This window comes from Taudactylus pleione, unplaced genomic scaffold, assembly GCF_031769625.1.
Source record: "Taudactylus pleione unplaced genomic scaffold, aTauple2 ptg000032l, whole genome shotgun sequence".
Lineage (NCBI taxonomy): Eukaryota > Metazoa > Chordata > Amphibia > Anura > Myobatrachidae > Taudactylus > Taudactylus pleione.
The window spans coordinates 32,182,850-32,208,900 of NW_028284434.1; the positions used below are offsets into that span (position 1 = coordinate 32,182,850).

A 26,051-nucleotide genomic window follows, 5' to 3' on the forward strand; every position below is an offset into this window, starting at 1 on the left:
CTTGTGTGTAACCTACACCAGTGAAGTGCCAGCACACAGGGGCGCCGAGAGGGGGGGGGAGCGGGTACAGTTTACCCGGGCCCGGGCTTCCAGAGGGGCCCGGCAGGGGCCCTGGTCTGGCGCCGCCCCCCCCCCTCACTTCCTCCCTCCCTCGGCAGCAGCCCAGCACACAGCGTGTGCTGGACTGCAGCGGGAGATTGCTTGCGGCTGCTAAGCAGCAGCCACAGCAATCTCCTATGCCTGAAGGGGGGAGCGATCACACTGATCGCGCCCCCCACTGGCTTTGCGCCGGGCTGAGGAGCTCACAGCGCCCCCTCCCCGGCGCAAAGCGCCGCTTCCCGGCGCTGCAAAAAACTTTTTGTTTTTTCCAAGGGGGCGTGGCCACGCCTCCTGAAATTAGGCCACGCCCCCTCTTTACCGGGGCCCGATGTGGCTCTCTACGCCCCTGCCAGCACATGTTTGAATCCCCTGCAGATGAGCTCTGTTGTGTTCATTTTAATACAGAGAATGATGTACACTTGTATGGTGTTTTGATATTAATTATATTTGTGAAAGTATAGACTAAGGAGTGGCAGGAGTCAGGAATAGTAAGGGGAGGAGTCTGTCAGGAGCCAGGTGCGGATGCAAGGTGGGCCTGTGTGCTGTAAATGCCAGGGCCTATTTTTAGTCCCAGTCCAGCCCTGATTGGAGTTTATAGTAGAATAGTGAAAGCAATGTAGAAAAGTTACTGATATAGTGTAGGCACCTCCTGTCTCACTCTGGAGGGTCCCCACCTCAAGCAAACCTGGTGGGTTCAAGGGGTGAATAGATATATACTGCTTACAGCAGATGAGTTCTCACCAACAGTCCCACAGCACTCAGTGTTTCTTCACCGACCTGATGGCCGACGCCGGGGAGTCACAGCCCGGGGCACAGAGAGTCTTTTGCCAGCGGTTTCAGCCCAGCTTTTTCTCACCAGCGGCCACAACAAGATGTCACCTCAACAAACAGAAGATCAGCAGCCGCGGCCGGTAGATGACGTCACTAACACGCCTCGCGGCTCTGAAGGAGCTACGGAGATGTGCCGAGCAGCCTCTGAGGACCCAGGGCTCAGATCGGAGCACAGCTGAGACAGCCTGGACACAGGAGAGCTCGCAGGGAACAGCCGACAGGGCCAGTCAGCTGAGGTGAGTAGGCCGCAAGGTGAATGCCACTCCAGGCACCAGACAGCAGTGGGAGGTTGGACTGGAGTGTCTCCCCGTCATCAATAGGGCTCCGGGAGCTGGTAGGGAGAGTGTGGGGAGACGAGGAAACAGAGCCAATACTGCAGGGCAGACACGTAGCTCCATGGAACCACGTCTGTCAACAATGGCTGCAAAGCCACGCCACGTTGGGTTTTATTTGATATATTTTTAATGGGGGGGATGAGCCAGTGAAAGATTGAGAGAGACAGGCAGTAATAAATAACTGATGACTTAATGAATGTGTCTGGAGTTAGTATATTACTACAGAAATATTTGTAGAGGAGTGATTGGGAAATTCTTATCTGACACATGTTGAGGCTCTCATGCATTTTTTTTTTCGACCACTAAAATCTTTTACCCGAAATGTTTATTTTACCATAATCTAAACTCTTGATGACCCTAAAATAACAGGATAGTTTAAATTGAGACCTATAACTGTTATACCTCATTGCGGGCTTGAAAAGCAGTATAGGGTATATTTTATAACTTGAACAAACAAGACATACTTTGTACTGTATTAAATTAGAGAACATCACACAATTATGCACAACCCTTCGTGTTTGATTCCATCATATGAGGGACCTGACCTATAATAAAGGTTACAGTGAGGAGTTCCTCTTCATTGGCTATGGCAGGAAACCATGCATCAGTAGTTGGTGTTGCTGTGATGTCTCCAACCACATCCATTTGTGGACCAGACTATTTTGACAGGGGTTAATGTCTTTAGCTGGAAACTTTTTTTTTGTAGAAGAGGATTGAAATGTCAATCACAAATCACATCATAGTCTCTAGTTTGCAAACACATTTTATTTTTACAAATGTAATTTAGTAAGTCGTACTATATTGCTCTAATATCATATATAATGGAATGGCTGAATCTTGCCGGTGTAACTGCTGCAGTTTGATTTAAGGCATGGTGTAAATTGTGTATACAGCACATGCACAGTGATGCCTGATGCCATTACTGATGATGTTCTTGATACTGTTTCTGATACTGCTCCATGGAGGTATCATCCATGATCGAGTGTGACCATCCCAACAATCCTGCTGGAAAAGGTCTGGAGTATAGGTCACATGGAGGCAGGAGTCAGATAAAGAGATGTGGCAGGAGGAGATCATGATGCCTGGTGGAATGTTGCTGGGAGAAGCAGAAGCGCTGATCTTGATCCTTTGTTGTTGGAGCTAGCAGATGGAATTGAACTGTTTTACTAGATTAATAGTGTTATAATCTGCAAACCCCACAAAAGGTGAACCATTCTCACATTGGTCAGATTGGGACAATCATAGATAGCTTTTGTCTTGGCATCTTAATTAAGTTGGATAAGTGTTCTTTGGAGACCACCATGCTGGAATATGTTTCCTCATTTTGAAGGTCCAGATATAATTGCTGCTCAGAACTGTTCTTGTAATGTATGCACCCTGAATAGAGAAGATATCAAATGGCCCCAAAACTGGTGCTACAGTATTTGGATGACGGCCTATTCCCAGCAACTGCTCAGATCTCCTTTGTAAGGAGAACGTTTGTAAAAAGTGTTTTGGCCTCTAACATTATAGGGACATATTTTTTGCTTTGGTTTCACTTACGAGTGGTTGATAAACCTGCCTGTTTGTATAGACCACGAGTCATCTGAGAATACTGACTCTATTTAAGGAATTCTGGCAGGAGTGGAGCAGGTACAAGTTCAGCGACGAGTCTACTGGGCTATTTGTCTCTCCTTCTGCTGCTCTATTGGACAGGAAACGACAGGTATAGAGTAGGATATAAATGCTTCCCAATCTCCTTGGCGATCCATCTAGGCTAGCTAATTTTTTATATTGTTATTCAGCCCTTTTTAAAAATGGTGACATTCTATTCATTTTTGTCACTGGCCAAATTCAATAGTTTAGGGCAATTAACCATGATGCAGGTTAGACAGGGCTGTTACAGCCGCAGCTTGTCTACGACGGCCATCAAAGGCCGAAACCAAAGTGTGATACATTTTCAATGAAGAAGTTGCTCATGGTCTTTGACAAATATAGCAGAATCAGATGATATTGATACTGTACAGTAGGTGAAGAGTTGTTAGTAGGTTCAGAAGTGTGAATGTGACAGGTCGACACAGCAGTCACCTGTGTGTATCTTGGAGATTACTAACTTCACTGAACCTAACGTCTTATTTAATAAAAATGCAGAGAGGTATAGAGAAATGTTATAGGCATATAAAAGCAAACATGCAACAGTGACAATAACACAGGGGTGTGATTTGAGACAAACTAATGTAAAGATCATGTTACCTAAAACTTCAATGTAATAGGAAATAAGAGATACTAAAAAATGAAAGCTCGTGGTTTGATAACCAGAACAGCAATGTATGACAGTATATGGGCGTAACTTTCTCAAATACTATGTGTGATACCCAGATAAATGGTGTCAGAGTAATTTCATACAGTAATGTTCTCACTTTACCTGGTACTTGAATTTCTCCACCCGACACAGGTTCTAATGTGCGATTTAGAGAGGTAAGGAAGATGGGACTATACGAAGGGGATTTTTAACAGATGCCTTCATTGAAGCAGGTTTATTTGAAGATGTTTTTCTGTAAGAATCAGCAACTGTATATTCTATTTTGTTAATATGCAGATTTCAACATTATTCAATTATACTCTGTTAGTTTCGGAAAAAACATGTACATACATCCTTGCATCAAAGATCAGTAGTGCAATTCAGATTCAGGGGTAAACAAATATCTTCTCATTCAAGAATAAGGCACTTTAGTAAATCACAGTAGCAATCACTTTTCAGACATTAGAAAATGTACATAAGAGTTCAAATAAGTGAAGCAAATAACCTCAGTTAAATATTTCCTACAAACATCACAACACATTAAATGATTACAGTATACTTTATAGTATAAGTGCATTTATAACCAGCTTTGCATAACTCAAAGAAACCTATATCAAGAAGCAGGGGCAGAACTATGGGAGACAATGGAGGCGCTTGCCGCCGGGCTCCAGCTCTGAAGGGGCACCTCCTCCATTGTCCACAACATATTCACCCCACTTAGGGCTGTAACTATGTACTCGGAGAGTACCACCACGGCCGCCCAATACATGGCACCCCTTCCCGGCACCTGAGAAGTCACCATACACTAGTGGAGAACTCCATGTCACACCATCAGCTGCTGCTGGGGGGGCACCAAATTATAACTTGCCTCCGGGCGTCTGGGATGAACTTACGCCACTGTCAAGAAGCTGAATGTTCCCATAAATTGAGTCCATTAGTAATAAGATGTCTCTTGAACCTTCACTGTTCAGCACACAAAAACAAAGGAAGTTGAGGATCCATTAATAAGCGTTTTTAATGAAAGTCAATTGCACTTTCCAGAACACTATGGATTCCAATATATAATATATATATATATATATATATAGATTATTCTTGTATTTGGTCAGTCACTGCTGTTGTATTACAAATAAAACTAGATACCTTGCTGTAATATTTAATCAGAGTCACTACTGCAGTAATGGATTACTAGCCTTTAATCCTGTGTAAGGTTGCTTGGTAATTATCAGGCTGTAATGTAAGGTCACTGCTGCTTCTCCCAGCCCAGTGTTTTACAACTATGGGGGATGTCCCTTGGCATCAGGGGTGATCACAAGCAGAGGGGTGATTGCCTTACCCGAGTCAACAGACGGTCGCTGTATGGCTCTTGTTTGCAGCTTCACGGCAGGGGCGTATCTACCCATTGGCCAGGATGGCACTTGCCAGGGGTGCCGCCCAAATGGGGGGGCGCCACCCAGCGGTGCCACCAGCAGCCATGGGGTAGATTTGCCACAGTCCAGCATTTTAGCTTGTGTTGTGTACTGTCCCTTTGATCTCCCTTCCGCCTGCCAGCGTTTGCCGGGTACCCGCCCCCCACCTGCAGGTGCCGGGATCCATCCCCCGCTGAAAGGTCTCTGCACTCTGCAGCATCAAAGCTGCAGAGACCAGCATTGATGCTCGTGTGCCTCCAAAACTAATGACAGGTCACCTGACTCCTTCCTTGAATAACTGGCTCTGGCTGAAAGATACAACTTCACCAGGCAGCCCCGCCCCCTGGCCACAGCAGCGTCATCCACATAGCAGGCAGCCGGCCTGCTTTCTCTTCTGGGCACCCGGCTCCCTGCACTGCCATATCATGATAATAATAGCTGGCAGTGGGCTGTCACTGACATCGGAGCCAGCAAGCAGCACTGGACGAAAATTACAAGAGACGGCCCTGGAGCTCCTTTCCAGAATGAAAAGTTACTTAAAGTAACTACTGCTGAGGGGGCATCTGGTCCTGGGGAGCACACATTGTGGGATCAATGTGGAGGGGGGGCACATAATATAGTGGGGGATGTGTAAGGGAAACAAGGGAGCATACAGTGGTATAGGGGTAGGGGAGCAGAGTGTGTGGGGGGGAGGGGAACAGAGGGCCTGATTCAGAGCCGAACGCTCTGACAGAGCTCTCGCTCTGAATCAGGGCCGTCCTTCTTGTTTTTTAGAGCGGCCTCCTGGCCGCATAGCTGTGGGTGACCACCCACAGCTATAGCGGGTGGCCAGGAAGATGGTCACGATGGTCAAGACCATCACGACCATCGGGTTTGCAACGAGACACTTGTGGTAGGGTCTCGTTTCCGCAAGCCCTAGAGTGCTTTCGGCTCTACCAGAGCCGAAAGCACTCCCACTGACATCACTTGTGATGTCAGTGGGGCCGGCCCCAGACGGTAGGTGTTCCCATGGGAATGCCTCCGTCTAGGAAGCCACACCCCTGGCCCGGCCACCAAAGGGGGTGTGCTGTCACTCAACATCGACAGCATGCCCCCTTTTGTACGAAACCAGTACCAAAGGGGCACTGGGCCACCATCGACCCGCTTGCGAGCACATAGCGCTCGTGAGCAGGTCTGAATCAGGCCCGGAGTGTGGGATATGGATATGGGAAGAGGAGCACAGTGTGGGATGTAGATGGGGAACAGAGTGTGGGGTGTGGATGGGGTAAGGGGAGAGAATGTGGGGTGTGGATGGGGGAAGGGGTGCAGTGTGGGGTGTGGAGGGAGAAGGGAAGCACAGTGTGGGTTGTGGAGGGAGAAGGGGAGCACAGTGTGGGATTAGGAACCCTAAGTGTGTTTTACTAAAAAGTTGCGCAACTCGAACTGTGGTGATCCTGGCAGAAGCTGTTACGGTCTCTGACACCGTCTACCAGGATCACAAGTTTTGAGTGACACACACTGACAGCGAGACAGACTGGGCAGCTAAGTGTGCGGTTTGTGACGACTATGGGGTGACTTGCGTGCACAGATCATCACAGCAGACAGGGGCATCCTGGGCAGGGCAGCTAAACTGATGAGTGATGGTGGGTACTTTTTTTTATATTTAATCGCTCATTGCTCCAATATTTAAACTAAAATATTACATTTTTTTTAGTTTTCAAGGTCCCTAGATACACCCCTGCTTTACGGGATGGACGGATGCTGGTCTTCCCAGCAGTTGCCTGGACCACCGTTACCCAGCGGGTCTCAGGGCTGCTTCGGCCACTTCCGCAGGTCTCCCGCCGCAGGGATAGTGCTGCTGTGCTGTTGTTCTGGGTGCAAGCGGCTGATGCTCTGTCTCCCAAGTCCTTGGTTCGGCTGCATACACTCGCATACAACGTCACTCGCTGCTGATGTGGAAAGTACAGGCTTCACACTGAGCTGCTGCCGTGGTTGCACACACTGGCCAATGCTTCACACAAACTCTCCTTCCCAGCACTCCTCGCTATTACACTCCATGCTGGATCTGCACACCACCCAGCCTATGCAGCAGCTGTATATATCCCTTCTGCAGATCCAGGGTAATATTCCAAATCTGGGCTTCCCACCCTTAGGGCACCCAATCAGCTGAAGGCAACTGGCAACATTGTATTGCCTGGAAGCCACATTAACCCTTGGTATTCCTGAGAAAACCTGTTATCCCCTTTGCAGTCTTGGGGTTATTCCTGGGGGGTTACATATGTATAGGTAAATTACATACTTACTGTTTAACGTTTGTGTTTTCAGGAATCAACAGAATCTGCAACATATTTTACAGATAAAAACTTGGTCTACACAGTTCTGGATTTATTTTCAGCTGGAAGTGAAACGACGTCCGCAACGCTACGCTGGTCCCTTTTATTGATGGCAAAGTATCCAGAAATACAAAGTAATTATACTACTGTATGAGAGTCATGACTAGGGGAGGAAAGAAGTTACCTGCCGACATGTGTGCCATAGTGCATAGTGCAGCAAGGCCAAGCAGAAGATATCGGATACGACCCGCGGCAGCGCGCAATTGAGGGTACACACTGAGCAACATGCACGATATGTCATTCCAATTTGCCCAGAAACGACAGAGATCCACCGGCAGGGGCGTCTGTAGAGAGGAGGGGGCCCGTGTGCATTCCCAGTCCGGGGCCCCCTCCTCTCTTCACGGCAGCTGGCAGTCGACTGGTGCGGCTGGCAGGCTACCGGAGCATTTTTCCGGCTTTTTGTACAGCGCTGACACCCGGCGTGGGACCTCGGAGATATAAGTTTTAAATAATATGAGTACCGGTGTGCACCCTGCACCTATTATAGATACACCCCTGTCCACCGGATTTCTCTTGCACCAAGGAAATAGCTGGTGCAAATACTGGCTGATAGTGATGATGGCTACTTTCACATGCAGATGGATAGTGGCGTTGCGGCCATATAGATGCAGCAAACTCCTAATATAGATGAAGATCTGCATTTATTTCCAGCAGGGCCGGATTATAGGGAGGGTGACAGGGGCAGTCGTCCCGGGGTCCCCATGCAGTGTCCCCGGCCCCAGTCCCCAAGATTAACTTTTTTTTTTTTTCTTCTTTAACCGGAGCCGCCTGCCGCGGCCTGCGATTAAGCCCCACCCCTGATATTTGCTTCTGCCCCCTTCTGCTGCTGGCCAATATGCCTTTCCCTGCCTCTGAAGTGGTAAGTAATGTATATATGTATATGTCTACTGTGTCTATGTCTCTGTGTGTATATATGTGTACTGTGTCTGTCTCTGTGTGTGTATATATGTTTATATATGTGTGTGTGTGTATATATATATATATATATATATATATATATTGTGGCAGTGTCATCAGAGATGGCACTGGTGAGCAGCTGATATGTGGCAGTGGTGAGCAGCAGATTCTGTGTGGGGCAGGTGAGGTCCGCCCACACAGACTAGAAAAGCATTTTGGAAAGATGGCTAATGGCTGCCTGGTGGAGAGAGCTCAGGTGTGGGCTGATGAGAAGGCAGACCAGTCAGGCTGCTGGGGACAGTCTAGGTGAGACTGTAGCAGCCAGTAGAGCCCAGTGAAGCTAAGCGAGCCATTGGGGGCCAGAAGGCCTGGGTCCGGATCTTGCAGGAGGCAAGGGGGGACCATCAAACTCTCAGACTGTGGTACTATAAAGCAGCGAGGCTGCAGGCTAAGGAAGCTATATAAGGCCAGGAGGCCAGGGTCCAATTCTGCACGGTGCAGGAAGGACCCCCATTTACAGAGACTGTGTTGGCAGACTAGCTGCACCCTTATAGAGAGGGCTTAAGAAGTGAGCTAGTGCCCTAAGAGAGGGTTAGGTTGTTTATTATTTTGTTGTTGTTTCCTGACTACCATGCTGAAGTAAAGCACCATGTTCATTTGTATGCTGGAAACCTGTGTGGACCCTCATTAAGCACCTAAACACTGCAAGAATCCACCCTCTACTGTGCTAATTAACCCCAAGTCATCACAATATGTACATATGTGTGTGTGTGTGTATATATAAATATATATATATATATATATATATATAATTATATAGGCCCCCACACGTTTGTTGCCCAGGGGCCCCCACAGACCTTAATCCGGCCCTGATTTCCAGACACGCAAAATGTTTAAACTAAATGGATGTTGCTATTCAATGTGTAAGGACTTCTGCTTTAAAGGTAGAACATTTGCTGGATATAGCTGAAGTTTTGGTGAAAGCTGTAGGGTAAATTACCAGGGAATACAGTTAAAACTTAAGAGTTTTAATGTAGTGGCAAACGAATGTGAAGTGAATGAAAGTAAATATTAAACCTACAGGGAAGATACATATGGATTAATGTATCATGCAGTGAAAAAATTGGAGAAGTTACCCAGAGCAACCAATCAGCTTCTACTTATCATTTTATAGAATGTACTTGGTAAATGCTAACCCGAAGATGACTGGTTTCTATGGGCAACTTCTCTACACTTTTCACTTCTTAATAAATCAACCACAGAGAACTACGTCACAACTTAAATTCTTTGGGGGAGATGTATCAAACCTTAGAGAAAGAGAGAGAAAATGGAGTAGTTGCCCAAAGCAATCAAACAGCCTGTGTCATTCATCTAGCACAGTCTATGAAATGATAGTTACAAGCTGATTGGTTGCTTTGGCCAACTAAGCTCCTCCTGAGCACTGGCTCAGTTAGGGGCCTATTCATCATAACTAAAATTTCTCTGGAGGTAATTAGGTTTAGAACTCGCATGAAGTTGTACCTAATTACCGGAGGAATTCATCATTCCTGAGAGGTAAGAGGGAGGGGAGCGGCAGCAGACCCAGTCCCCACGGGTCCCTCTAACAAGCCCGGGCTCGGGCAATTAGTGCCCACTCCCCCCCTCTGTGTGGGGAAGTGTTTTTTCAATAAAGTACTACAATACATAGGGGCCTATTCATTAACACATACAATTCTCTGGAGGTAATTAGTTTTAGAACTCACATGGAGTTCTACCTAATTACAGGTGGAATTCATCATTCCTCCTCCCCATAACTATCTATTCCAAAAAGCTGTCATTTTTGCAATGACAGCTTTTCTGGAAATAGATACTTTTCTCTCTCTACACTAACTTACTGCAGCTGTAATCAGTGCTGCGCATGCGTCATTACATCCGTAAAAGCAGCACATGCGCAGCTCTGCCAATAGCTACGGTAATTCTGTGTGCCCCCCCCCAACCCCCCCTTCCCCCTCTGCTCACCTCAAACCCGTCCCCGATTTACCTGCTCGCTGCAGCCGCCTCCGGATCCATCTGCTGCTCTGACACTGTGTTCTCCGGGCAGAACACAGTAAAGTTTACAAAAAGAAAAATTTTTTTTTTTTTTTCGAAACTTTACCGTGTACTGCCTGGAGAACACAGTGTCAGAGCAGCCACCGGAACCAGAGGAATGACCAGGGAACGCTGGAGGGAGCGGAGGAGGACCTGCCCACGCTGACACAGGTAAGAGTCACCTACTATACGCCACCTCACAGTGGCGGATAGTAACTCCATCAAATTCTGAAAATACATAATTTTCGGAATTTGATGAATAGAATAATTTCCATATCCCCATACTAATGTACTAATGTATGGGGAGTGTGGAAATTAATGCAGGTGGACTTAACCAGGAGATATCAGTGATATCTCCTGTGTTAAGTGTCTTCATGAATACTAAAATAACGGTAATTAAGAAAAATGTCCTTAAAACCGTGATTTTAGTGTTGATGAATAGGCCCCTTAATCTGGCCAACTGATCATTGGATCCAATACCTCAATCTGTTTGTCAGTCCATGTCTTCAGCCTTTCTGGACACACCTATGTCTCCTGCAGAGCTCCACACTGAGCTTCAGGTCAGTGTGGTTTCACATCTTCTCAGTCTTATAAATAGGATTCATGCAAGTCCTGGAAGTCCCTGAAATCCCAACAGAACTGCACATCAGGGTGAATTCCCATCATAGCTTAGCTGACAACTGTCACACTAGGCCTGATACGGAGGGACACGGGAAATCCCACCATGATGGAGATTCTGTACGCGGTGGTTCTGCAAAAACATGATTATGCCGCAGCAGCTAGGATTAGTACTGAGGTGCCTACCGGCTGTGTCTCTAATACGCTGCTTGCGTGCAAAGTCACACATTGGTTACACTATCGATCCTTTGCATCCAAATCCTCACTGCGATCGCCGTCAGTAATCAAACTTGGCGCATGCATATTTCAACTGATACGCACGCACAGTACAAAAAATATTGCTCAACTCTGCTAACATCGGCATTGCGCCCACCTCTGCATCAGGCCCACTGGGTACAGCTCATATAGAGCCTGATTCAGAGTTGATGCTGATGCATCCTGATGCTAATGTATACGCAGTTGAGCGAAACGCAGAGGAAAGTCTCATTGCACACGTGCAAGCTGTCGTTTAAGACCGCATTCAGGATGTCTCTGAGTTCACAAGGTCCTGAGGAGGCCTCTGGGATCTATGGGCATTCCTGGGTGGAGTCAGGAAAGTGGCTAAAAGTGTTTGCTAAAAGAGGCCAGTCCGTAAGCGTTATGGGAGTTCCAGGGGTGTGTCTGCACTCGCAGCTGCGTTCCCAATCACAGAACCACAGTCTCAGAGGCCATTTTTAGAGAGAAAGATGACCTGGAATTTGTGCAGCCCAGGACTTAATCGAGGAGTCGATCTGCGTCCGATGGTGGTGTGTTCTCAGTGCCTGATTCACTATGGATCGCAATATAGCGTACACACGCAGTTCAACTGTGATTGTATGCTAAACCATAGCAATCGCAATGCCGCCGCACCACTACATAAGGACGCCCACTTCACCTACACGTACATCCGTAATGGTTAGCAAGACTGCGAAAACAATGGTACAATCGAGTACCATCGAAGCCTCACGCACAGGTAAGGCAGGTCAGACCTTACTCAGGAATTCAACGCACGCTATGAGGCTTCAAGCTACATATGGTATCGCAGTGGCTAATATATGCACGCCCCTGCAACGCCGTTGAAATGCACCGGCAGGCTAGCGTTCCCTGCCCCCGTCACCACTCACAAATGGCACTTCCTGTCAATCACTCTGCGATGGTTCTGCGTAGCCAATGCAATCGCATTCCCGATCACAATAGCTAGTACGCGCACTATGATGCTTACGCATGCACAGAAGGCAACAATCGGCCGATTGTGTGCGTTTAAGTAAAAGCGTTCCTTACTGAATCAGGCCCTCAACCCCCTGTGGATCTGCACACAATACAGATAGGGGAAGTGGGTGTAGCAACATGGGCACAGTCCGTCGCACCCTATATCAGGAGGGGAGCCTGTTGGCAGGCATTAGCATATTTTCGCACATAAATTGCGAACACGATCGCAGCTGTGAATGCACTAGTGTACAACTCTGAATCAGGCCCATAGAAAGGGAGCTAATATGACATTGGGGCTTTTCACCTACTGTAGTCTATACCCTAATTATAAATCCATCTCTGTATAATATATATCGTATTGTGTTAACATGTAATTGTTTACTGCTTTGTAGAGAGGGTGCAGGAGGAAATCCGATCCCATATTAAACCAGGACAGATGCCTACAGTAGATGATCGGAGGAGTATGCCGTATACTGATGCAGTGATACATGAAATACAGAGGTTCGCTAATATTGTTCCACTGAATGTGTCTCACAGAACTGAGAATGACGCGTATTTCCGAGGTTACTGCATCCCAAAGGTAAGTTTGGGGAACTTTCTTTCATTAGACCAATGTAGCAATGTCTTCATTTATTCATTTCTCTATTGCTCCTAAACAATTAAGGACCTGATCCGCACGCTGCAGCTCCTGTGTGCGCATCTTTTGTCGGTATTGCTTTTGCGACTTTATGCAAATACCGGTACAAGCCCTTCCCTGGTGTACAAGTGTGTGCGTGTGTGTGTTAATGTGCACGGGTCGAGACCATCGGAACATGCTCCAGCCCCATGCCTGGTGCAGATGGTCCGTCAGAGTGTGGCCTCTAATATGAGCGATTATGCGCCAAAGTGCGCAACCACTTCAGTGACATGATGGCTACCATACCATAAGACAGATCATCCCATCTGCATAGCCACCTCCACAGAACGCCCAATACATTCTCAGGACATTTATTAGACCATGTGTCTCAATCACAAATTCGGAGTCGGGTGGAGATGCAGTAGCGGCTGCGACTTTTGTTGCAGCCGCTACTACGTCTTTATGATAATGTCTGACATGATTGGCGTCCTACTGAGACACACATATAAAGGGCCTTTATGATAATGTCTGACATGATTGGCATCCTACTGAGACACACATATAAAGGGCCCTCTCTAGTCTCTACATATAAAGGGCCTTATTCAGAGCAGCACGCAATCCTCACGTAATGCCGATGTTTTTGCAGTTGAGCAATTACACATGCGGGAAAAGGTTTGAAGACACCTACAATGCATGCACACAAAGGTGCTTTTGCAGTCGGGGCACACAATATAAAAAAGATGGCAGCAAAGTGATGGGCGTTCCTTGGCGGTGACTGGAAGGTGGCTTGTAGTGCTTGCAAAAAGGTCCGGTATTACTGCGTGTACGGGCGCTAAAAGCAGGCATCTCAGTCGTTTTACATTTGGCAGAACGGATGCACACGAAGGTGGGAGTTTGTAGGCCATTTGCATAAACTCGAATACGGGCGACCACCAATAGACGCAGCTGTCCGCGCTTTTGTGTCAGGCCCAAAATTATGTACAGTATCTAATTTATCATAAGATTTATGTCGTCGATAATGTTTTGTTCAAATAGATCTGAAGTGCAATGTTCTCATCACACAGAAATCCCATGCCAGGGGGGGGCCTATATATACCCCCAAAGGTAAATGGCCATGTTCTCTTCAATAGGCAGTGCATAGTTTCTGCAGAGCTCCCAGGCATTTAAAACAGTAGGTACTATGCTCCCAAATATATAACCACACACTAGATCCTGGTGTGCTTATATACTAGTCTCTAGAATAAGTGTAGTGAATGGCACGGAGAGGAATTTAGTAAAATGTAAATGAGGTTGGAGGCACAAAATGTGCACTGCGGCACTATAGAGGTCATTGAGCTTACAGCATGTTTTCCATTTAATGCAACAGAATTTCAATTCGTATGAGCATTGTGGTTACCATAGAGATCATGGAGACATTCTAGCTGGGCCATACATACATACATACATACATACATACATACATTCATACAGCAGACCCAACTACTTGCACCGTTGGCCTTATGCATGATTTACCACAAGCTATTAGTTTGAATAATAAGTTTACACAATGTTGGTTTATGATCCGCAGGGAACAGAGGTCATTCCATTCCTCACATCGGTTCTGTATGACAAGTCTCAATGGAAAACTCCGTATGAATTTAACCCAAACCATTTTCTGGATGCAACTGGCAAATTTGTACGACCCGAGGCATTTATGCCCTTCTCTGCAGGTTGGTGCTTAAAACTGTTACTATATAATATCTATCTATCTATCTATCTATCTATCTCTACCTGTTGTGCTTGCGGCTGTGCGTCTGGGAAAGCAGACATGCCCACGACACTCCCATATCACTACTAGTCACCAGGGCCGGCTCCAGGGGTCAGGGCACCCTGTGCCGGCTCTCTCCCATATATGCACCCATATATTGCGCACGACCAAAAATTGAGGCTCTCTACAGTGCCGCGCTGGACTGAAAATAGGGGTGTGGCCTAATTCCCATAGGCCACGCCTCCTATGTGATGTTATTTGGAGGCATGCCCGCATGGCACGCCTCCAAACAACGTCAGGCTGGGGGGGAGCCTCACTAGCTGGGCTTTCCCCAGCCCTCTCCCGTCACTGAATGGATGCCGCACGCATTTGCGCAGAATCCATTCAGACTCTGGGGTCTGCACAGCTGTGGCGGTCCCCAACCTCCCGATTTGACCACCCACGGGTGGAACAGTGGGACAGTACTGTCCCCGCTGAAATTGGGATGTTGGGGAGGGGTGCCCCCTCTATGGGTGGCGCCCCTGTTCGACCGCACTGGTCGAACACCTCTAGAGCCGGCCCTACTAGTCACCACCCAGTCACTGTCCCATCACAGCAGCACCTTTGTGTGTATGCTCTGTGTAACGCATGCACCGTTGGAGCTTTTAGAAATTTTGGCGCATCTGTAGTTGCAAAAAATCACTCAACCAGGGGCATATCTATAATGGATGCAGGGTGTGCGGGGAACACGGGCCCCTGGGTCCAGGGGGGCCCCGCATCGCACACCCTGCACCCATAATCTTACTTACCTCTCCGGAGTCCCACGTCGGCGCAGGGGTCCGGCGTTGTTGAACGACTGGAAAATGACTGCGGTGGCCATTTTCATTTGCGCACTATAGACTCTGGGCACACTCTAGTACCCAGAGTCTATAACTTCGGCGCTGGCCGCGCACAGCTCAGTGCGCTGCCGGCAGCCGGGCAGAGAGGAGGGGGCCCGTGTCGGAGACTGCACACGGGCCCCCTTCTCTCTAGAAACGCCCCTGCACTCAACTATATGAACATCAGCATTACGTGCGGATTGCACGGCGCTCTGAAATAGGCGCATACTCGGTAGCTGATTCTGATATCTAATTAACCAATAATGTGGCAGCAACTTGATTCAAAGAAGCATGCAGGCCTGGTAAAGAGCTTTAGATCAGAATGGGGAAGAAATGGTATCAAAGTGACTTTAACTGAGGAATCATTGTTATTACCAGATTGGGTGGTTTGTGTATTTCAAAAACTGTGGGATTTTCACAAAGAACAGTCTCTATAGTTTAGAGACATTAATTATCAAACAAAAGCAACCAGCGAGCTATAGTTGTGTGGGTGACAATGCCTTGTTATGGTCAGAGGCAGGGCCTGACTACCCATCTGGCACTTTTGGCAAATGTCAGAAGGGCCAGTGGCATAAAACCCCAGGCCAAGCAGCTCTGCCCCCAGGAGCTCTGCTCGTTGGGGGATTCTGAAAGACAGGGGCGTGCCGTGAGGCCAGGCTCCTGAGACTCGAGGCATGTCTCCGAAAGACGAGGCCACACCACTTTTGAGGTGAGGCCATGCCCCATTTGCGTGTGCATGCGCACAGGGGGACTGCCAGTGCTGCTCAGCAGCCCCAGTCCGTCCCTGGTCAGAGGAGAGTATAATAATCATGCGTGACAACAGTGGCATACAGAACAGTATACAGACAGTGGCGTAAGTTCACCCCAGACGCCCGGAGGCAAGTTATAATTTGGTGCCCCCTCCCCCCGTCACAGCCGCTGACACTGTAATGTAGCAATTCGCATGCAGACAGGCTATAGATAGACGAAGGCAGCAGCTGAGGGTCTGACATGGAGCTCTCCACTAGTGTATGGTGGCTTCTCAGGTGACGGGAAGGGGTGCCATGTATTGGGCAGCCGTGACGGTACACTCCGGGTACATAGTTACAGCCCTAAGTGGGGTGAATATGTTGTGGATAATGGACGAGGTGCCCCTTCAGTGCTGGAGCCCGGCGGCAGGCGCCTCCATTGTCTCCCATAGTTCTGCCCCTGTATACAGATGTGTATGAGCGGGCCATGAGAACTGGGGTTGGGAAACACTGGGTCAATCAATGTATAGGAATTGTGTATTCAGCAGGGAATGGGTTTATTTAATGTATGGGGATGATCTGAGTACACAGCACGGAAGGGGATAATGAATGTACAGATGTGTCCTTATACATATTTGCTGCAGCCCCTCTTAGCGCGCCAGATCCTGTGAAACTCTGCTAACGCCTGGTGTTTTTTTGCGTCTTTTAGTGACGAAAATGCGATGCGACTAGTGCGCACCAGCAGACTGTGCTGGTTAATTTATTATGCAACACTTGTATATCTGTGTGCGTCTCTGAATCTGCATACGAAGCGCTACAATGTAGCGGCCGCAGCTTTTTTCATTCCAAGTTTCGTTGTGGTTCATATACAGACTCAGGGGCACACACATATACAAGAGCAGCATATCAAATGAATCAGCACAGTCACCTGGTGCATTCTATTTGCATCGCATTGTGACTTAGACTCATTTTCGACAAAAAAGGACGCCCAACATTAGCAGAGTAGCACGGGACCTGGTGGCTCACTCACGCCAGGCAGGTCGCGATACGTGACGTGTTGAGGCTAGATGCATGAGGACACATCTGTATGGAAATTATCTGAGTACACAGCACGGAAGGGAATAATTAATGTATGGGGATGGTCTGGGTAAACAGCAGGGAAATGGATAATGAATGTATGGGAATGATCTGAGGGCTTGATTCAGAGCCGGACGCTCTTTCAGAGCGCTCGCTCTGAATCAGGGCGGCATTTTTTTTTTTGGAGAGCCGGCCTCCTGGCCGCTCTCTAAGCTGTGGGTGACAACCCACAGCTTTTGCGAGCGGCCAGGTGATGGCTTGCGACGAGACCCTTGTGGTAGGGTCTCATCTGTCGCAAGCCCCAGTGAGCTTCCGGCTCTAACAGAGCCAGAAGCTCACTACTGAGGCCGCCCCCAAACGGTAGGTGTTCCTTCGGGAATGCCTCAGTTTGGCCAGCCACCCCCCCTGCTCGCACACAAAACGGGGCAGGCTGTCAATCACAATCGACAGTCTCCCCGTTTTGGTGCGAGACCCGCAGCGACGGAGCGCCCGTCGCTGGCCGGGTCTCACGCACGCCGGAGCCAGCTCCGCCGTGCGCATGCGCAGTGGGGGACCATCGACCCGCTTGCGATCGGGTCTGAATCAGGCCCTCAGTACACAGCACGGAAGGGAATAATTAATGTATGGGGATGATCTGGGTACACAGCAGGGAAATGGATAATAAATGTATGGGAATGATCTGGGTACACAGCAGGGAAATGGATAATGAATGTATGGGAATGATCTGGGTACACAGCAGAGAAATGGATAATGAATGTATGGGAATGATCTGGGTACACAGCAGGGCAATGGATAATAAATGTATGGGAATGATCTGGGTACGCAGCAGGGAAATGGATAATGAATGATCTGGATACACAGCAGGGAAATGGATAATGAATGTATGGGAATGATCTGGCTACACAGCTGGGAATGGGGATAATAAATGTTTGGGAATGATCTGGGTACACAGCAGGGAAATGGATAATAAATGTATGGGAATGATCTGGGTACACAGCAGGGAAATGGATAATGAATGTATGGGAATGATCTGGCTACACAGCTGGGAATGGGGATAATAAATGTTTGGGAATGATCTGGGTACACAGCAGGGAAATGGATAATAAATGTATGGGAATGATCTGGGTATACAGCAGGGAAATGGATAATAAATGTATGGGAATGATCTGGGTACACAGCAGGGAAATGGATAATAAATGTATGGGAATGATCTGGGTATACAGCAGGGAAATGTATAATAAGTGTTTGGGAATGATCTGAGTAGACAACAGGGAAATGGATAATGAATGTATGGGAATGATCTGGGTACGCAGCTGGGAATGGAGATAATGAATGATCTGGCTACACAGCAGGGAAATGGATAATGAATGTATGGGAATGATCTGGCTACACAGCTGGGAATGGGGATAATGAATGTATGGGAATGATCTGGGTACGCAGCACGACCATATCACATAATTTTTAATTGGTTCCAAGAACATGTCAATGAGTTCAGGATCCAGCAATGGCCCCCACAGTCAGAAGATCTCATTCCAATAGAGCACGTTTGGGATGTGTTGGAAAAGGAGATTAGCAGCATGAATGAGTAGCTGACAAATCTACAGCACCTTTATGATGCTATCATATTAACATGGTACAGAATCTCTAAGGAATATGCACAACACTCAGTTTAATACATGCCAATTTGTTGAGGCTGTAGAATTTAAACAATTCTCAACTGGTATTGGGAGGGATTTATGTGTGCCAAGAGAACATTCCCAAAACCTGCCAGATCCATATATACAAGACAGGGCAAATCCATGGATTCATGTTGTTTACATTCATTTCTGACCCTACCATCTGCATGTTGCAGCAGAAAATTAGACTTGTCTCACCGGGCAATGTTTTTACAATATGAATAGATATTACACTCACTCTGTCACATAAAAACAACATAGGAGAGTGTTTCAGAGGGCAAAGTAAAACAAGTGAAAAGTGGCAGCACGGTGGCGCAATGATTAGCTTACTGCCTCACAGCACATAGGTCCTGTGTTCAATTACAACCAAAGCCCAAGCTATGTGTAGTTTGTATGTTCTGCCTCCCTCTCACAATCCAAAAACATAGTATGTTTATTGGCTTCTGACAAAAAAAGTGTGTGTGACAAAAATGTGCCTTTTTCAAATGTATTCTTTATGTACTAGAACCTCCCCAGTTGTTTCAGTTATTTAGGGGATTAACACATATTTGTCCAAGGAACAATTACAAATATTCAGTAACTCTGGCCATTTATGTATTACCAAGGTTCCACAAGAAATCTGTCACCTGGGTCACCCAATTATAAAAGATGTGAATAGTGCAGCCACCAACCTACCCCCATTCATAAACTACCATTTACAACTCTTGGATATGTATAATAGCACAAAAGTCACTTTAGGAAATTCATAGTCCCGAATATAGTACACGAGGAAAAGACAGGTTTTGTTTGGGGCCGTCACTCCATGACAAATGTACGTAAGGTATTAACACTTATGTAGCATTATCAGGCGTCTCGGGCTTTGTCTTCAGGGGTTGTACTGTCACTTGACGCAGAAAAAGCCTTTGATATTGACACATGGGATCATCTTTTGAAACCCTGGAGAGATTTGGATTTCCAGATGCCTATATCTCGTTACTTCGCTCCCTATATCTAAACCTGTACACCCACGGTCATTTGTCTCCGCCTTTTGCTATACAGAGAGGGATGAGACAGTGTTGTCCCCTGTCCCCTTTACTGTTTGCCCTGGCTCTTGAACTTCTGGCTGTAGCTCTGCTCTATTGCCCTGACTTTACCGAGTTACGCATAGGATCTGTGGAGTGCATATTAGCACTCTTTGCAGATGACATTTTATTCCTGATCTCTAACCCAGAAGTTTCTATTCCAATTATTTTGAGTGTAATAAATTAGTATTTGCAGGGTATAATATCAACTATGATAAATCAGAAGCTCTGCCTATAGGGAACATACCTCTACTGTCTTCATGCAGTTATATTACATCTAACTTTAGATTTATGCCTGATAAAATTAAATATTTGGGCATCTATGTTACTAGTTCCCTTTATAAACTGTATACAGCTAATTACACCACAGTTTTGGCTTCTATCGAGAAACTGATATCAAACTGGCTACATCTCCCCTCATCTATGTTAGGCAGGAACACGTTGATTAAATCTGTACTGTTCCCGAAATGAATTTACGCAATGCTGATGCTCCCAATTAAAATGACAGCAACTGATACTGTACACGCAAATGTATGAGGTGTTTTCTTGGGATTTTGTGTCTGGGCAGGAAACCTCGTAAAGGCTACAGAAAGTTGATTAAAAGTAAAGCACTGGGTGGCATCGATTTCCCAGACATAATGGCATATCCACATGCAATTCTGTTTCGCTACATTAACAGATGGCTGCTAGATAGCCTTACACTTAATAACCTTGCTTTAGAGGAGGAGCTTTTCATCCCTTACTCTCAAGGCACTCTGCTCCATGTGCTTAGCTCTAAATGACCTCCGACCATTTTTCATAACATTATCTTCCACAATGCCTACCAATCTTGGTCTGCCATCAATAAGAAAATAGCACTTCCATGTATTGCAACAAAATATACCACTAAATATGTCACCATTTTGGGTAACTTGGATTTCGAGCCGGGTTTGCACAATGCAATTTTTCTGCGTTGGAGAGAGACAGGAAAAGCTAAAATATGTGATGTCTTTTATCGTGGATGTGTCCTCTATTCATTACAACAATTATAGGATAAATATGATATACTTTTATCGCAATTCTTTATGTATTAACAACTCCGCCATTATGCTATATCATTTGCCGCTACAAACCTCACTCTACCCCTCTGATACACTGGAGCTTTTACTCCATTTTCTTAAGATGAACTCCTATACTTGGATCTGGTAGCTGCGGTTCCTTTGGACCTGTGGCTTCCCACCTATAAGGTCTGTGATGATTTACACCTAGGGTGTCCCTCGTGTGATTTTTTACTTAAATATTACACCAATACTTTAAAATATTTATTTATCTGTATGTTACAAGAAGTATACAAAGTTACTTCATAGGGCTTATATCTCCCCTGCTCATAGGAAGCATATTGTTCCTGAGGAGTCGGGGGGCTGTAATAAAATGTGCACAGCCAGGAGCAACATTCCAACATTTCTTTTGGGAATTTAGGAAAATTAATCATTTTTGGAACAAACTATTACAATTCCTTAAACCCCTTAGGCTGTGTACACACCTATGGTTATATCTGTCCAATCTGTCTGGTGGGAAGGAAAATCTGGTAATGTTTAGGAGCAAATAAGAATAGAAATTTGCTCCCAAACACTGAAAAACGGACCAGAGTTTCCTTCCCACCAGACAGATTGGACAGATCTATATGTGTGTATGCAGCCTTACTGGTTTGCCTTTAACCTTTCATTTTATTCCTATGCTCATCTGCAACTTTGATAATTGGGTCCCTGTGCTTCAGAGGCGAGATGCCTCATCTTCATTTCCACTCCTGACAGTTACATTAACTATGGCAAAAAAAGTTATCCTTCATAACTGGACTATATCTGTGGCCCCCTCTTTAGCTGAAGTTCAATCCACTTTACTAGAACTTCTTTACTTTGAGAGACGCTCTTATTCCAGACATAACAAAGGGAGTTTCAACATTTAATGGTAAATGGGGTCTTTAAATTTGGCTGCACCTCAAGCGGCTATTATAAAAGATTTTGATAGCAAATTGTCTGATGACAACTCTATGATGTCCTAATCATCACTGTGGTCTCATAGATAGTGGTTTATTGTTGTGTAAAACCTTCGGCCCCACTCATTCCTCATTTTATGCTGAATGTCACTTTCTATGGACTCTTAAGGCTAAATCTTTTTATAGATTTTTTTATTCAGATCATCATCGACCGTGCAGGGTGTCCTCCCTCCCCCTCCCCCCTGTCCATCCCTCCCTCTTTGTCCCCCCCACCTGTAATTGCTGCAATTCGGTGAACGTGTTATTTGCTCCTGTATAATGTATGAAAATCATGCTTTATTTTGTATTAGAGACTGTGTATTATTGCTCTGCATATTGATGTGAATTATCTCTCTCTTGTATTTGCCTTATTTTAAAATCCTAATAAAAAGATTTTTAAAAGACACTTCAGATATCCTCAATAAACTAGAAAGATATGTTCCTGTTCTTTGGAAATATGACATCTTTATATACTATAATAGTGTGTGAAAGAGACAAGGAAGCTGTCTCATGGTTCCTGTCACAAACCGATTTATCAATAGACAAGATTGAATTGTTTAAAGATGGAATTGAATTTATCTTGAATAATTTTTTTCCTTTGATATTTCAAATTGTCAGGACTGCCGTGGGTACCAAGTTCACCCCTAGTTCTATTTACAGCTCTTTCTGAAAATAAAACTGTTTGGAACAACTTAGCACATAGGGCGAACTTGGTAACATGGAACTAGTGTATAGACAACATTTATTTAGAAGAGTTTATTTGGAAGAATTAGAATGCTTCCGCATCCTTTGCAGCTCTAATAATCTATACATTAAGTTAAAATTTAGTAAGAGATGACAAACTTTCTTGTTATAAACAATTTATATTCAAAATTGTATACATACTATGGGATTTAAGAAACCCACAGATTAGAACAATTATATAGGAATTAAAAGTGAGCACCATGGTAACTGTCTTATGGGAGTGGTAAGGGGCCAGTTCCTTAGCTTAAGGATATGGTTTACTGCAATTACAAATTGCATCATCATGACTTTGCTGAGTGATGCTGCAATGCATTGCATTGCACAGTGGGGGTGGGCATGATGATGTGAATTGCAGTATCCCACCCCCCCTGAATTTGCCCCTTGAATGTTTTCCAGCAAATAATTTCAACATATTTTATATAGTTATATTTACCAATAATACGAAATACACTCTCAGGACACAATAGGCTTATGTCAGCACTTGTATGTGATATACATGTTTCTTTGCATGTCTACAGGAAGAAGAGTTTGTGTTGGAGAAAGCTTGGCCAAGATGGAACTTTTCCTGTTCTTTACCGGACTTCTTCAAGCATTTACTTTCCACCCACCAGCAGGAGTCTCCAGGGAAGATCTAAATCTTGATCCAGATGTTGGATTTCTGTTAATCCCTAAACCACATCTGATATGCGCAAAGCTCAACAACTAGTGCGCTGCCACCACAAATACCCAATAGCAAGACAAATGTTTTTCTTGATTCATTTTTGGTGATTACAAATATCAATAATACTTTCCCTGTGTTATTCTCATTTTCTAGAATAAAACCGTAAAGTTCAGCCTGGGGTTAAGTAGTCTCGTGTTCCCTGACAAGTGGATAGATGGTTTCTTTACCAACAGAGCAGAATAAAGAAGTGGTCTATGGCTATAGTTCATTATACGCAGCACAATATAATTGGTCAGTACTATCTTTCATTCTTATGTTCATAAATACTCACATTAAATGGTGGATTACCCAGCTCTGTAGTAGCATGCAGAAAACACCTCTTGATTTACACAGAAAGGGCCAACATTGTATTTCCATTGGCAGATTAAGATGGGATTGTGGGGTTGGGTGAACACAATACTCATCTATTATATGTTCCCCTTTGAATGCATTAGCTATACATTTGTGCTGCTTCAGTGGTAGAAAATATCTGATATGACGTCTTAGATTATTTAAAAAAGTATTTGTCCAAATCTTATATTTAAAATTAATTGGACTGTTTGCCTGTTTGTCTGTCTTTTGGGTTATGCATTCGGACACCCCTGCACCGATTGGAATGAAACCAACTTGAAGTGGTCCAGTTAGATCCTGGCCAGGTTTTAGGGGGACAGGGGAAGTGTATCTGCACAGGCTTTGTTAACACACAAACACATATCCTATTGCCAGAGTATAGTAAGATTATATATATATATATATATATATATATATATATATAATCACAGGTATTCAAATGTCAATCTTATTTAACCAACAAATCATAGAACTCAATAACCTTCTGGTGGTGCTCCCCTAGAGTTTGAAATAATACTGCTAGGACAAAAAGAGATAAGACAACTCTTTTTTTTTTTTTCTGGGGGCACAGCTTGACTTAATCAGTTAAAAACAATTGTATTATTATGTTCCATTATAATTTCAACCAATAGACACCATTATTTAATCCTGATGAGTCATATGAGATATAAATGGAGCTTTTTTGGCCCCAATTTAAAATGTTCTTTGTAGCACAAAGCTAACATTATGTCCTCATTAACCATCATTCCAACAGTGAAGTTTTGGAGTGGCAGTATCATGTTTTGGGAATGCTTTTCCTCCGCATGGACTGGGCATTTTGTTAAAATTGAATGACGTTTGGATGGTGGAAAATGCATAATGGGTGCCATAACTGATAACATGGAAACATTTTTTTTTATGTGGTTAAATACCAATGCTAGGGCTGGCCATGGAGTCCAAGGCCTGCCACAATAAACGTGGTACTAGCCTTGCCTGCACAACTATGGTTGCAAGGTGGGGCCATTGCTCACAGGCCTGGGTATACTCTGCATTCATGGAGGGATCATGAAGTCCCAACTTTACACATGAAAAAAGCATGCCTAAAAAAGTGCATTTACATACATATGTTCTGTCCAGCTGCATTTGCGCTTAGGGCACAAAGGAGCTCATTCAGAATTGGTCGTGCACAACGGAGCCGGCTCCGTCATGCGCATGCCCGAGACCTGGCTAACGACGGGCTCTCCATCGTTAGAGGTCTCGTAGCAGACGGGGTGAGCTGTCGATGTTGAGTGACAGCTCGCCCCGTTTGCTGGGCGGGCCAGGGGCGTGCCCGGCCAAACGGAGGCATTCCAGACATCATTGCTGATGTCAGTGGGGAACTTCCTGCTCGAACTGAGCAGGAAGCTCCCTGGGGCTTACGAGTGCCCAGACCCTACCCTAGGGTCTGGTCGTAAGCCCCGATGGTCGCGGTGGTCTTGACCATCGCAACCATCACCCATGTTGGTCGTTGGAGCTGTGGGTGTTAACCCACAGCTTAACGATCGACAAGGAGGCGGCAGTTCAGGATGCAAGCGGCCGCCCTGATTCAGAGCGACTGCTTGCATCTAACGACCGCCTCTGAATGAGGCCTATAATGAGTAATAAGAGTATATCCTTAGCCTGATCAGTAGCGTAGAGAAAGTGCTGCGAAAGCATAGAGTGTAAAGTGTAGGTACAGCATATATAGAGATGCAGATTTATTACATATAAAAGTTGTATTACACTATCTATGCACAATGTAATATTGTAGTAAAATGTATTATTCACAAGGTAGAATAGTGTCTATGTGGCCCACACTGACATCACTGATTTTGATATATGGAAAGAACATGGTGTTAGGAATAAAGCAGGGTGCTACAGGTTACTTGATATATTGTAACAAAATATATTGTAACGAAATGTATTTTACATGGAATTATGACTTTATATACTTCTTGCTGTACCAATGTATCATGCCTTTTGGTACTTATATTTGCTGTAATCTTGTATCTTTTTGCATTTAATAAAAAAGATTAAAAAGAAAATGAGATTCAACTTGGTGTCGCCCCAGATCACCTAGAATGTAGGAGCACTGATTCTGTTTCCCTTCTCTTGCACCTATAATATAATGCACACAGACACCAAATAGAAAAATTGATAGCCCATGATTCTTTATTAAATAAATATTATTTAGAATAAATAACAGTATCTACCAACAGTTCCCTAAGTTTGTATTTCAAGTACCTTAAAAACACTTATAAATAATAGGAAACATCTTATGCAATGTAACTTAATGGTGCATTCACACGGTCAGATTTGTCAGATCATTGAACGATAACGAACGATT

General features: G+C 45.2%; 1 protein-coding gene across 4 annotated transcripts in view; it reads left to right on the plus strand.

Annotated features, from left to right (window-relative positions):
* The window catches only part of LOC148539009 (cytochrome P450 2K1-like), a 112,902-nt gene extending 87,206 nt beyond the window's left edge, over nt 1-25,696 (plus strand). For all 4 annotated transcript variants that reach the window (XM_088451989.1, XM_088451992.1, XM_088451991.1 and 1 more), the window contains 4 exons: nt 7,260-7,401; nt 12,529-12,716; nt 14,320-14,461; nt 23,175-25,696. In XM_088451989.1, coding sequence (XP_088308115.1) covers nt 7,260-7,401; nt 12,529-12,716; nt 14,320-14,461; nt 23,175-23,362 — 660 coding nt within the window. In that variant the 3' untranslated portion in view covers nt 23,363-25,696. The remainder of the gene's footprint in view (nt 1-7,259; nt 7,402-12,528; nt 12,717-14,319; nt 14,462-23,174) is intronic.
* Nucleotides 25,697-26,051: the final 355 nt, after the last annotated feature.